Here is a 13,965-nt window from a genome sequence, read left to right as displayed (position 1 = left end):
TAAAGACTAAATCTGTCTGTATTAATCTATTTTCTAGTTGTGATTATTCACATTATCTATATATAATATTTTTTAAAAGAATATAAATAAACTTAATATAATACATAAAAACGGAAACCCAAGCAAAGAATAACTCAGTATAAGACATTGTTTAATCAATTAATATCATTTTATTTTTCAAGCTTAATAATAAACATAACACATCAAATCAAATAACTAATTTAAAATAATTAATAAGCTAGTAAAATATTGGTGCAAATTTTCATTTTGACAAATAACCGGTGACAATTTGAATAACATAAATTAAAACAAATTAAAGAATTTAAATTAAGGTTAATATTAATTATTAAAAATAAAATTAAAAAATTTTATTTTGATTAAATATTTGAATAAATTAAATCATCATTAAAATTATAAATAGTGGTGTAAACCCCGATTAATTAGTAAATAATTAGTCAATAAATTAGTTTTTAATAAGGAAGATTAGAAACGTGAATATTATATCAAATTAGGATAAAGCTCATCGAAACGAGAATTTTGACACCAATTTCAAAGAAAACGGTCCAAGATTGAACCGAACGGGCCAAACCGGATCCAAACCGGGCGGTGGGCCCAACCGGACCAGCCTTTTAAAAGGGCCCAATGCTTCAAAATCCCGTAACTCCTCCGTTCGAGCTCCCATCGTCGCACCGTTTGCGGCCACGCGTTCACCGCGTCGAGCTCTATGTTTCTACCGGAACAATTTTATTGGTAAGCTACTAAACACCCCCAGCCACTCATTTCCCCCAATTTTCACTAAATTTAGTGGAGGTATTGAATTTCTTTACTTTTTGATATTTTAGGGTCTAATTAGCTTGAGAAAAATGTTCACTCTTGCTTATGTGAAGCTTGGGTAAGGTAAGGATACGATAATTCTATTTTATTTTCATTGAATTTGAGCTTTGAGTATTAAATTGGATATATATGTGTTATGAATGTGTATTAGGTTGTGAATAAATAATTGGAGCTTGAAATTGTGAATACTGGAACTTGGAGGAAGCAGATTAGTTGAGTTTTGAGGGGCTGCCTTGGTTTTGAATAAATAGCTTTGGTCGTTACGTGGAAATCGGCCAAGGTATGGTTTAGGTTTCTTGCATTTAATATATAATGTTCTGTGAAAACTTAGGCTAGATGACCATAGGATAAGTTGGAATGCAGGTGTATGTTTAATATTTAGTAATTTGTCGATGAATATATTTGGTTGAAGTTTATTGGATAATTAGTTATTAATTTTGGATGGTGAATGGTGTTATGTTAATTTGGAGAGAATTATGGTTGAATGTTATTGTTGATGAACATGGTTGGTTTGGTGCTTGTTGATTAACTAATGATTTGGTGAATTATTGATTTGAGGTATAACTATTGTGGATGTTGCTGTGATAATGAGGTATTTTGTGTTAGAAGCCTAGGATTAGTGAACTATGATCCTTAGTTGAATTTTGGTTGTTGGATTTGAATATTGTATTAGTATAATTGTTGATCTAAGGTAGATTTATTGTGGTGACTGTTATGATGATGAGGAAGGGTATGTTGAATTGAAAAGAAAGCAGGTTTGGACCCGAAAAGGGTGGCAAAGTCCGAGTTTTAGAGGAGTAGCTGCCGAAATTTTATAAAAATTAGAGATTTTGTTTATATGATTATTTAAAAAGATTTAGATTCAAAGGTTATATGGTTTGATTTAGAGTTATTAAGAAAATGAGCATGTTTTAAGTTTGATTCATTGGGAAAAGAATGAATTATGTTTTGAATTGGAACTATTGATGGACGGAATGGGAGGTGTGATAATGAAGGATAAGGATTGAATATGATTGACGTATAATGATGAATGAGATGCGATTGAGAATGATGTGGATGTTAATGAATTATAATTGAATTATTTATATGGCTTATGAATTTGAATAATCTGAGATACGAGATTCCCTGGATCAAGTGTCGTGGCTTTCCACCACGTGTACCAGGTTGAAAACTCGATACTCTGTTGACCCTACGGCGTAAGTGTGACCAGGCACTATATAATAAATTCCCGGGAATGTTACCCACATTGAGCAATATTGATTATTTAAGAAAAAACTATGCATAGACTCTTAGGGATGCACGTCGGGGGACAGTCTAAGGACAATTCAGACTTGTCGGATTGGCTGGATAACCGACAGATGAGCCTCATCAGCCATAGGACAAGCATGCATCATATGCATACTACTTGAATTACTTGCTTGTGCTTCAATTGGGTGTGCCTATCTGTATTTGCCATGCTAAATGTGTATTTGTTACCTGCAGTAGTTGTAACCTTCTTGTGTTTGTCTTTATTTGTCTATTTGTCTGTGAAAATGTATGATGGAGTTGGAGGTATGGAGGAATGGCAGTATAGGACTTAGATTTAAGGTTAAGTTAGGTTTAAATATTTTTAGAAAACCACCTTTTATGGCTTCTGTTTAATACTCTAAGCTCTATAATTTGAGTGTCGGCGTTCTAGGATTGCCTCTGGCATTCCCAGGACCTTATATATTATGTGTGTGGCACCTTTACCATACTGAGAACCTACGGTTCTCATTCTATACTATGTTGTTGTTTTTCAGATGCAGGTCGAGAGGCATCTCGTTAGGCGTCTGGACCCTTGAAGCGAAGTGGTTACAGGGTTATTTTGTTATGCTATAATGTGTATATATGTACTTGGTTTTCTCTCCGCATAACTTGTTCTTTTGATCCTCCTAGAGGTTTATGGAGAGGCAAGATTGTGTATATGTACTTTTAGATTTTGGGATATGTATGTATATATGTGTAAATATTCTCCGGCCAGTCTTGACTTCGCAGGCTGAGTTAGGAGCTTGTTAATTTGTTTCTTTGGCACTCTATTCCTACTTCTGTTATCTTATGTTTAATAATTATGATTTTCTTAGCACGTAAGTTAACTCGTACCTTAAGGGTTGCGCTTTTATTTCGCGATTTTTGTTTCCTCTTTTCTTCAAGACTCCTAACATATTATAATTTTTCTGCTATTATATGTACTCATTTTATTTTAGAGGTCGTAATACCACACCACCTCTATTTTACGGCTTAAGTATAAAACTTAGTGTAGTAAGGTGTTACAAGTGGCAACATTTAGCTAATCTAATGAGAACAATAATTATACAAAATTAGACAAAATTAGACTAAATTTTTCATCATAAATTCATTGTTTTATCCCACCATCACCATATTAATGCCATTTTTATAGACACGAAAAAGTTTGATAACTAAAGAAAATCAACAAAAATCAATCGAATTTATTTTATTTAGCATTCATTAATTATTATGACAATTAATAAATATTAAATAAAACAAATTTTAACTTTTTTTATCTCTCTAATATTACTGCAAATTATATATAATATATAAGATCAAATCACATCTAATATATATCAATAACTATAGATATACGAATTCATTCCTATATTGGATCAATGAATAATAATTGATTATCATTCACATTATCATATTTATACTATTAAAATTATTAATATTTTATTTTAAATTAATAATAAATTCATAATCTTATATAATATTAATTGGATTAATATTTATTTTCCTCCTTATTATCAAAAAACTTTTTAAAGAAATTCACAAAATAAAAAATTATTTAACAAGACAGTAGAAGATCAGCAATTGTTCTCGGAAGCTTTTACACACTCCAAGAGAAATCACATCCTATTATTCAATATTTATATATATTTTAGAATTATTATATCATTTTATGTAGAGCTTAAATTTTATTATATCTATTATTTTCATATCAAGGTATATATATATATAGTTACGGCCTGGTCCAAACATTGGTCCACCCGACTCGACTCACAGTCCATCCAACTCGAACGGTCGGGTGCGAAGCCCTCAACCACCGACCCGAACACGCGTCCTTGACAGCTCTTCACTACAGCTGTATTAGGAAGCTTCAAGGAAGGTGGGTCTGCCCTTGTGGGAACCGCCTCTGACACGGTACATATGGGGAGGGTCCTACCCCTCCCCCAAGGTATATCACATACCACTTTTCCTACTTTTCGCCCGCACACCTGACTAATTAGAGCGTCGGAGTGTCATTGCAGGTGATACCCCCCTCACTCCACACGAAGAACTCGGGACGTCGGTTACTCCTCCTTCAACCTAGCAACCCGGAATCAGGCAATACCCCATCTCACAAACCGAAGTATCGCCCCGACCCGTCCGGTACCCGAGCTACCAAACATTGGCGCCGTCTGTGGAAATTGCCTGAATGGACGTTGTACTCGGTCCTAGAGAACCAGGCTGCGGGGCCGAACACAGAAGGGAAGCCTCCGTAGCTTCCTCCCGGGAGCGCACGAGGTCCCCTCCACGACGGACCGAGCCGTCTTCACGATCTCAAGAAGGATGCCCCTTCGGGGGAACAGGCAGCAACAGCGCCAGAATAATGCAGGAACTGCGTCACAGGATGCAGAACCTGGAGCGCCAGCTGGCAGACCAGGAACGTCATCAACGAACTCCCGAACCAACCTACTCTCGTTCTCCTCCGAGAAGTCACTCCCGGCGAACGCCTAGCCCACGGTCGGAATCCGAGAGCGCCTGGGAGGAAGAGGGACGCCCAAGAAGACGCTACGACCCCGTGATATACACCCGAGCGGAAAGAAGAGGCGCCACAGAGCGAGACTGGGAAGACGACGGGGGAAGGCCGAGGAGAACGCGGTGACCCGTGATAATGGGCGCTACCCCATTTCATCATTCCATCCTCGAGGTCCGGCTACCAAAGCACTTTGATAAGCCGATGGACATGAGGTACGACGGAACCCAAGACCCCCAGGAACATCTTACGGCCTTCGAGGCCAAAATAAACTTGGAGGGAGTAGGCGACGAAGTAAGGTGTTGCGCATTCCCGGTCACTCTGGCAGGACCTACAATACGGTGATTCAATAGCCTCCCGCAGGACTCTGTTGCTAGGTTTTCGGATATTAGCCACGCTTTTCTATCCCAATTTACTACCAGAATCGCAATGGCAAAGCACCCGATCAATTTACTCAGAGTGACTCAAAGATCCGGCGAGCCGACCAGGAAATATCTAGACCGATTCAACGGCAAGTGCTTGGAGATCGATGGGCTGATTGATTCGGTAGCCAGCCTATATTTGACGAATGGACTCCTGAACGAGGACTTCAGGAAGCATCTCACCACGAAGCTGGTGTAGACGATGCAGGAAATCCAAAGCATAGCCAGGGAATATATCAACGATGAAGAAGTCAGTCAAGTCGTGGCTGCCAATAAGCGGCAGCCCTCCTACAATCAACCTCGGCAACACGGTGGTGGAGAAAGGCAGAAGGAGCACACCAGAGACGGCAGGCCGGGCAAGACATCCAGGCCATTTCCCCGGGTCAGGAAGTTCACCAATTACACCCTCTCACCGCCCCCATCATAGAAGTTTATTAGCAGATAGCCGAGAAGGGAATTTTGTCGAAGCCCCGGCCTCTAAAGGACCGAACCGGGGGGAACAAGATCCTCTATTGCGATTATCATAAGGGCTATGGACATAAGACGCAGGATTGCTTCGACCTGAAGGACACATTAGAACAAGCGATCCGGGACGGGAAACTAGCCGAATTCTCCCACCTCATCAGGGAACCGAGGAGACGAGATCGCAACCGCAAAGGTGAGGACAAGACCCGCACAGTGAAGCGACGTCATGAGCCGGACGACAATGACCACGGCCTTACCATAGTGAACGTGGTAACATCAAGAGACGCGGCCCCAAGGTCGAAGTCGGCACACAAGAAAGATGCCAAAGTCTTGGCAGTTTCCTCATCCTCCGCGCAAAGTTCCAAGAGGTTTTCACCCATCTCGTTTGGTTCGGAAGACCAGTGATTCGATGAGGTCGCGAAAAGCCCTCCCATGGTTATCACGGCTAGAGTAGGAACCGGTCTCATCAAGCGGATCCTCGTAGACACCGGGGCCGACTCAAATATCATGTTTCGCAACGTGTTCATGCCTTGGGTCTACGGGATGCTGACTTAAAGACCCACCAGCACGGTGTTGTAGGCTTAGGCGACCACTTCATCAAGCCAGACGGGATAATCTCCTTGCCGATTTCTGTAGGACTAGGACAGGGGCGGAGATCGGTAATGGCTGAGTTCGTGGTTTTGCGAGACTCCACGGCTTACAACGTCATCCTAGGAAGGAAGACCATCAACGATCTCGGGGCAGTGATCAGTACAATGATGTTGGTAATGAAGTTCATCACTGATGACGGATCCGTGGGATCCATAAAAGGAGACTTGGAAATGGCAGTCGCTTGCGACAATGCCAGTCTCTCATTAAGGAAGAAGTCCAAGGAAGCATCAGAAGTATTCCTTGCCGACCTAGACGCAAGAGTCAAGGACAAACCCAGACCCGAGCCGGAAGGGAACTTAGAAAAATTCAGAGTCGGCGACACAGAGGAGAAGTTCACCTTCGTGAACAGAAACCTTCCACACGACCTGAAGGAACCCCTAATGGAAATGATCAGGGCCAACGGCGACCTATTTGCTTAGACGCCAGCCGACATGCCGGGGATAGACCCCCAACTCATGTCACACCACTTGGACGTCAAGGCGGAGGCCAAACCGGTGGCTCAGAGGAGAAGGAAGATGTCACAAGAAAGAGCAGAGGAGGTGGCCAGGCAGACGGCAAGCCTCCTTAAAGCGGGATTTATACGGGAGCTCGACTACTCGACTTGGCTGTCGAATGTAGTTCTAGTAAGAAAGCACAATGAAAAATGGAGGATGTGTGTGGATTACTCCGATCTCAACAAAGCATGCCCCAAGGACTGCTACCCCCTACCCAACATTGATGCGCTCGTCGATGCGGCGGCGGGATATCGGTATCTGAGCTTTATGGATGCTTATTTTGGCTACAATCGGATACCGATGCACCGGCCAGACGAGGAGAAGACAGCATTCATAACGCCCGTAGGAACCTACTGCTACAAGGTAATGCCATTCGGGCTGAAGAATGCAGGGGCCACCTACCAGAGATTTATGAATAAGATATTCAGCAACCTCATAGGAAAAACGGTAGAAGTATACGTCGATGACATCTTAGTAAAGACCACCCGACCTGATGACCTCATAGGAGATCTGGAAAACGTATTCGCCTCCCTCTGACAACACGGCATGAGGCTCAACTCCCTTAAATGTGCCTTCGCCATGGAAGCAGGAAAGTTCTTGGGGTTCATGATAACCCAAAGAGGGGTAGAGGCCAATCCAGAAAAATGTGAAGCAATACTCCAGATGAAGAGGCCGGGATGCATTAAAGACGTCCAAAGCCTGACAGGGAGGCTCACCGCGCTATCATGGTTCCTCGGAGCATCGGCTGCTAGAGCGCTGCCATTTTTCAACCTTATGAAAAAGGGGATAGCGTTTGAATGGACCCCGGCATGCGAGGAAGCATTCAAGCATTTCAAAGAGATCCTTGCAACGCCACCCATTCTCGGGAACCCCAAGGTCGGGGAGCCACTCTACCTGTATCTAGCCATAACAGATGATGCGACGGTAGCGATTTTGGTACGGGAGGAAGGGAAGGTTCAACAACCAATCTACTTCGTGAGTAAAGCACTGCAAGGAGCAGAGTTGAGATATAGCAAATTAGAGAAGTTGGCACTTGCACTCCTAACCTCTTCCCACAGATTTTAACAATACTTCCAAGGTCATCAGGTAGTCGTGAGGACAGATCAGGGAATCCGCCAGATACTCCAGAAACCTGACCTCGCAGGAAGAATGGTGACTTCGGCCATCGAGTTGTCCCAATACGACTTGCAATATGAACCCAGGCATGCGATCAAGGCACAGGCCATGACCGACTTCTTGGTGGAAGTAACAGGGGGCTCAGCCGAGGCAACAAGCATACAGTGGAGGCTCCACATAGATGGGGCCTCCAACCAGACGTTCGAAGGTGTCGGGATCATCTTGGAGAACCCCACTGGAGCCATATATGAACAGTCGATCAAGTTCAAGTTTTCGGTATCAAACAATCAAGCAGAGTACGAGGCCCTTCTAGGCGGCCTAATCTTAGCACGAGAAGTCGGCGCCACCAGGCTAGAAGTATGTAGTGACTCGCAGGTCATCACTTCTCAAGTCAACGGGACCTACCAGGCCAGAGACTCCTTGTTACAGAAATATCTGGAGAAGGTTAAAGAGCTGACCAAACAATTTAAGGAGGTCACGATCCAACACGTTCCGAGAGAAAGGAACACACGGGCAGACCTCCTGTCCAAGCTAGCAAGCACAAAACCAGGGGCCGGCAACCGGTCTCTCATTCAGGGTTTGATAAAAGAACCACCAGTCACCCTCCACTTGACCAAAGTAAATCCCTCCTGGATGGACCCGATCACTGACTTTTGGAAAGCGGCAAGCTCTCCGACGACGAAAAGGCGGCCAAAGCATTGAAGAGGGAGGCGGCCAAATACGCGACCATACAAGGGCAGTTGCTTAGAAAGGGACTTAGCCAACCTTTGTTGAAGTGCTTACACCCTGACCAAACGGACTATGTGCTTAGAGAGGTCCATGAGGGATGCTGTGGTCATTACATCGGTGGCAAAGCCCTAGAAAGAAAGCTCATCAGAGCTGGTTATTACTGGCCATCAATGATGGATGATTCCAAAGAATTCGTGAAGAGATACGTCAAGTTCCAGGAGAACGCCAATTTCCATAAGGCACCGGCTTCCGAGCTAAGCCTGTTGACGTCCTCCCGACCTTTCTCACAGTGGGGAGTCGACCTCTTGGGACCTTTCCCAGTTGGTCTAGGGCAAATCAAGTACCTCATTGTTGCTATCAACTACTACACCAAGTGGATAGAGGCCAGCCACTGGCTAGTATATCCTCATCCAATTGTCGAAAGTTTATGTGGAGACAGGTGATAACCCGATTTGGCATCCTAGAAGTCGTTATCTCTGATAACGGGACGCAGTTCACCGACAAAAAGTTCGTAGAGTTCCTCGCCGGTTTGGGCATAAAGCAAAAGTTCTCGTCCGTAGAGCACCTCCAGACGAACGGCCAAGTTGAAGCCGCAAACAAGGTCATCTTGCTAGGCCTCAAGAAGCGGCTTGACAATAAAAAAGGGCGCATGGGCTGACGAAATCGCCTCAGTCCTCTGGTCTTACCAAACGACCGAGCAATCGTCCACTGGAGAAACCCCTTTCTGCTTGACATACGGGGTGGATGCTATAAAAACCATGGAGGTCAGCGAGCCGAGCCCACGACTACTTCTACAGGGAGTGGAAGAAGCCGTAGAGAAGGACCTAGTAGATGAGGCTAGAGAGATGGCCCATTTATCAGAGGTAGCACTAAAGCAAAGAATAGCCCTGCGCTACAATGCCAAAGTACTCAGGAGAGAATTTGAGCAAAACGACCTAGTCATGCGGTGCAACGACATCGGGCTGCCGACTCAAGGGGAGAGCAAGCTGGCGGCAAACTGGGAAGGCCCCTACAGGGTCAAAGAAGTGATTGGCAAGGGCGCCTATAAATTAGAGAAGCTCGATGGCAAGGAAGTCCTGAGAACATGGAATGCAGGTAACTTAAGAAGATTTTATTCTTAGCCTAAACACGCCGAGCAGGCGATTTGACGAGGTTCCCTCCCCTTTGCCATCAAATAATTTACTTTTGTTAAGAACTTATCATTGCAATAGACTTGTCCAACTGTCGACTAATGTTCACTTGTTAAAATTACTTTTCCCCTCTTATCCATCCTGCGACAATGAAATTTTCATGAACACGGTACTCCGGGACTGATCACCCCGGGAACCAACCAAGCCAACACGATAACAAACGGCTATAACAATAGTAAAGCCACGACTTGACTTCGTCAAAATTACCAACACAACGGTAAACAAACGCAAGCGACAAGCCAGTACCAACGAAACAGTAACAAAATAAAACAAGAATGCGCTGCCAAGTAAGCGGGAAAAGACAGTGACTATAAGCCGACCAAGCGGCTATCAAAGTAGTTTAAATACAAGTTCTACAAAGTTCATCAAATTACGCAACAAGTTCTACAACAAAACTACAAGACATATGCAAAGGTACAAGAGATCATTTCTTCAGCATATCGACAATCTTGCCATCTTTGATTGTTTTGAAAACCCCGATCGCCGATGTGTCGAAGTCAGGAGCCACAATTTTCACTTGAGCCTTGAGGGCCTCTTCAGTCATCAGGATCGCGCTCTTCCCCTGCTTCACGGTCTCTTTATGCTTCTTCTTAGACTCTTCAACTTCGGCTTGAGCAGTCTTAGCCGACGAGACGGCCACATCGCGTTCCTTCTCTAATGCAACCACCCGGCCTTGCGTAGCATTGAGCTGGCTCTCCAAAGTCATCTCCCGCTCGGTTAGTCGGGAAATGATGGCATCAAAGACCTTCAACTTTTCCTCAGTGGATGTGGCCTTCTCCTCGGCAGCCTTAAGCTTCTCTTCCGCTTTCGATAGCTGCTCCCGAAGTGTTTCAACTTGAGTCTTGAATTGATTGTTAGCCTTAACAGTAGATTCGAGCTTCCTATGCATTGACTGCATTCCCGATAGCTCAAACTCGGCCTTCCGAGCTATGGCAGCGCCACGGAGGAGGGTACGGTACATCCACCTCACCTGCCCCGCAACGTCGGTGCCATGGAAATGTTCCTCCGTACCAAGAAGCAGCTGGGAGTCTATGAAGTTCCCGGCATCAAAATTCCTCTCCATCACGGTGAGGGCTCCTTCAGGGCTAGAGGACGACCTCTGCCTCTTGGGGTTGTGGATAACCTTCAAGTCATCCTCCTCGACTTGTGGATCGGAGGTCGAACCCCCAGTACCGACCACCTCCTCACGAATAGGAGAAATGTGCACCCCCCTTCAGCATTGCGGTCCGACATCTCGGTATCATGGGGTGGAGACACCACTCGGTCCTCCTTATTTTCAAGCGGGGCCTCCGATTTCCCGTCAACCGTCTCTTCATTGCTGTCAGCCAGGAAAGTATTGTACAAATTCTCAATACCTGTCATCTCGGCAGACATTCCCACTACAAAAATTAGTAAAGCAGGTTAGTCGTGAAGTCGGCATAACAAATCAAAGCAACAATAATGCAAAGGATGCAAGTTAAACTACTAACAAATATAATTTCTAGCGACCTCCCGGTCACCCAAAAGAAGGTGGGGATTCACGTGGTTTTTCCCAAAAACGGCCAACAACACGTCGGCGATCTTTTTGTCCACAGTGGACATCCCCTTATAGGTCACCTTAATAAAGGTGTTGGACCCCACCCCGAAACTCCAATACGTCGGGATGAGGCGTTGCCCTTCTAACGACAACCAAAAGGGGTGGTGACCTTTGGCTGGGCGCACCTTGAAGTACTTGTCCTTGAACCCATGGTAAGAGTCCTCGAACAAGCCAAAAATCCTCCGACCCTGGGCAGATCGGAAGGACATGATTCCTTTCCTTGCTTTCCCTTCTTTGGAAGGATTCGTGAGGTTGAAGAGAAAAAGAAAAACGTTTACAGACACCGGAAGCTCTAAGTATTCACACACCATCTCAAAACAGCGGATGGAAGCCCAACTATTTGGATGCAACTGCGACGGTGCCACGGAGATCCGGTTAAGGAGCGCCATTTGAAAGGAAGAGAAAGGAATGCGAACCCCCAACTGGTTGAACATTGACTTATAGAACCAAATCCAGTCGGCAACTTGGGGGAGTGGAGGTTAATTTCGTATAACCGTTCGTTGGGAGCGGGAACGAAGACATCGTAGTTGGCCTCCTCGTCTGTCCCGCCACACAAGTACTCGGCTTGACGGAACTCTGTAAGCTCCTCCACACCCATCTGGTTTGGGGAGTCCTTCACGTCGGAGGTCACCCAAGCATACCGGTCGTAGCCCGCGCTCGAAGAGGAAGCTCGTGAGACGATATGAGGCATACCTACAGTGGGGGCACCACTCGGTTAGTCTATAAGGTCGGGAGTTCGGAAAAGGCCTAGAAACTACGTTTAGCCTATTCAATGACTGAAATTAAGCATGGCTGAAGCAAATTCTGAGTAAAAGCCTAAAAAACTAATGTCCTGGAATGGTAACCCCCTAACGCACATACTTAACGCTAAGGTCATCCAGCATACAAATCAAATCAGAAGAGCAGCATGCATACTACATTGATAATGAAGATAAGATAAGCACAAAACAACGAACGAGGGGTGAGTGCTTATCAGGATTATTGCAGCAAGTCAAAGGGGAACAAGAAGAAGCGAAGGCATTGGAACGCAGAAATGTTGCTCTGGGAAATCTGAGAGGGAAGAAGGTGGAAGCAGAAAGCAAGGAAATGGAATGAAAATGAAATGTAAAACTGATTGGGGACTAAGAAACTGACCCAGAACGAGGCGACAAACGGTTATCCCCAGCAACGAACAGACACGCGCGCAAAGAGGCACGTCCTCTCCACGAGCGGCCGACCTAGCGGCAACACGCAAGAGAAGACATAACACGCCACCAACGACCCTCACGATCGTTGCTGGCGCGTTGGGGGCACTGTTACGGCCTGGCCCAAACATCGGTCCACCCGACCCGACTCACAGTCCACCCGACCCGAACGGTCGGGTGCAAGGCGCTCAACCACCGACCCGGACACGCGTCCTTGACAGCTCTCCACTGCAGCTGTATTAGGAAGCTTCGAGGAAGGTGGGTCTGCCCTTGTGGGACCCGCCTCTGACACGGTATATATGGGGAGGGTCCTACCCCTCCCCCAAGGTACGTCACATACCACTTTTCCCACTTTTCGCCCGCACACCTAACTAATTAGAGCGTCGGAGTGTCATTGCAGGTGATACCCCATTCACTCCATACGAAGAACTCGGGACGTCGGTTACTCCTCCTCCAACCCAGCAATCCAGAATCAGGCAATAGCCCATCTCACCAACCGAAGTATCGCCCCGACCCGTCCGGTACCCAAACTACTGAATTATATATATATATATATATATATATATATCCAAATGGAAGTATATGTTAGACTAAATAATTTTTTTAAAAAAATACCAAAACAAAAAAAAAATAAAAAATTTCAAAAGAAAGTGAAATATAAAATAATAAAAGAAAATAATATATTATCTACTATGAAAGTGTGCCATCTTCAAATTTTTTAATATATTTTTTCATAATTTACGGTGGTATACAATAATAACAAACTTATTCGTCTAATATAACTTAAAATGCCTTTTCCTACGCAAGTATAGATAATAAAAATTATTATACTAAAATAAAATAAGATACAATTTATATTTATCTTGTATGCATTAACACTACTATATATAATTATTCATGAAACCTACAAAAAGGAAGGCACAAAGATAAAAAAGACATACAACAACTTTCATTCATGATATTTCATCACTTAATCCAAAAATTACATATTTCTCCGTTTCAATAAATTGTGAAAGATCTATTTTCTTTTTTCAATAAAAGAAGTACATAAATTAACTTCAGTGAATTGGTTAGCTGATTTGTCTGCTTAAGCTTGAGTAAATGTCGGATGTAACTAGTTATAAATTCTCTAATAAAATTTAGTCTACAATAAATTAATATTTGCCGAGATAGAGAATACTGCCTAAAACCAAAAAAATAATAAAAGAGGCATAAGAACTAGTTTTGCTTAGTATTAAACTACTCTTTTACCTTAGTTTATGACAACAATAAAGAAGTCTCACGATCCACAAATTCAACTCAACAGAATACACAAATTCAATTATAATTTGAGTCTTTATTATTATCTTATCTTTATTTATCCTTATCTTATCTTTATTTGCTTTTATATTTCATACGCCAATACTCTATATATATTTAGTTTTATCTTTATAGTTTATAATATCAATCAACAATCAATAAAATTTTTTCATCTTTTCTTTCCTTATTCTTTCATAATTTTATTATCTTTGCGTATTATTTATGTACTCTTT

The 13,965-nt window shown here is 43.5% G+C and overlaps 1 protein-coding gene across 1 annotated transcript; it reads left to right on the top strand.

Moving 5' to 3' along the window:
- Window positions 1–7,787: 7,787 nt before the first annotated feature.
- LOC148581748 (uncharacterized) lies at window positions 7,788–9,141 on the top strand. The gene is made up of 3 exons (XM_088493489.1): window positions 7,788–8,317; window positions 8,416–8,881; window positions 8,923–9,141. Exons 1-3 carry the CDS (start codon window positions 7,788–7,790, stop codon window positions 9,139–9,141), a joined length of 1,215 nt encoding a protein of 404 aa, XP_088349615.1.
- Window positions 9,142–13,965: the final 4,824 nt, after the last annotated feature.

This window comes from Arachis ipaensis, chromosome B10, assembly GCF_059453495.1.
Source record: "Arachis ipaensis isolate K30076 ecotype BB chromosome B10, ASM5945349v1, whole genome shotgun sequence".
Classification (NCBI taxonomy): domain Eukaryota; kingdom Viridiplantae; phylum Streptophyta; class Magnoliopsida; order Fabales; family Fabaceae; genus Arachis; species Arachis ipaensis.
This window is presented reverse-complemented; position numbering and strand designations above follow the sequence as displayed.

Coding starts and splice junctions, on each gene's coding strand:
- LOC148581748 (XM_088493489.1), top strand. CDS start 7,788: ATGGTGACTTCGGCCATCGAGTTGTCCCAATACGACTTGCAATATGAA. Junction 8,318..8,415: donor AAACCAGGGGCCGGCAACCG/GTCTCTCATTCA, acceptor ACTTTTGGAAAG/CGGCAAGCTCTCCGACGACG. Junction 8,882..8,922: donor TAGAGGCCAGCCACTGGCTA/GTATATCCTCAT, acceptor ATGTGGAGACAG/GTGATAACCCGATTTGGCAT.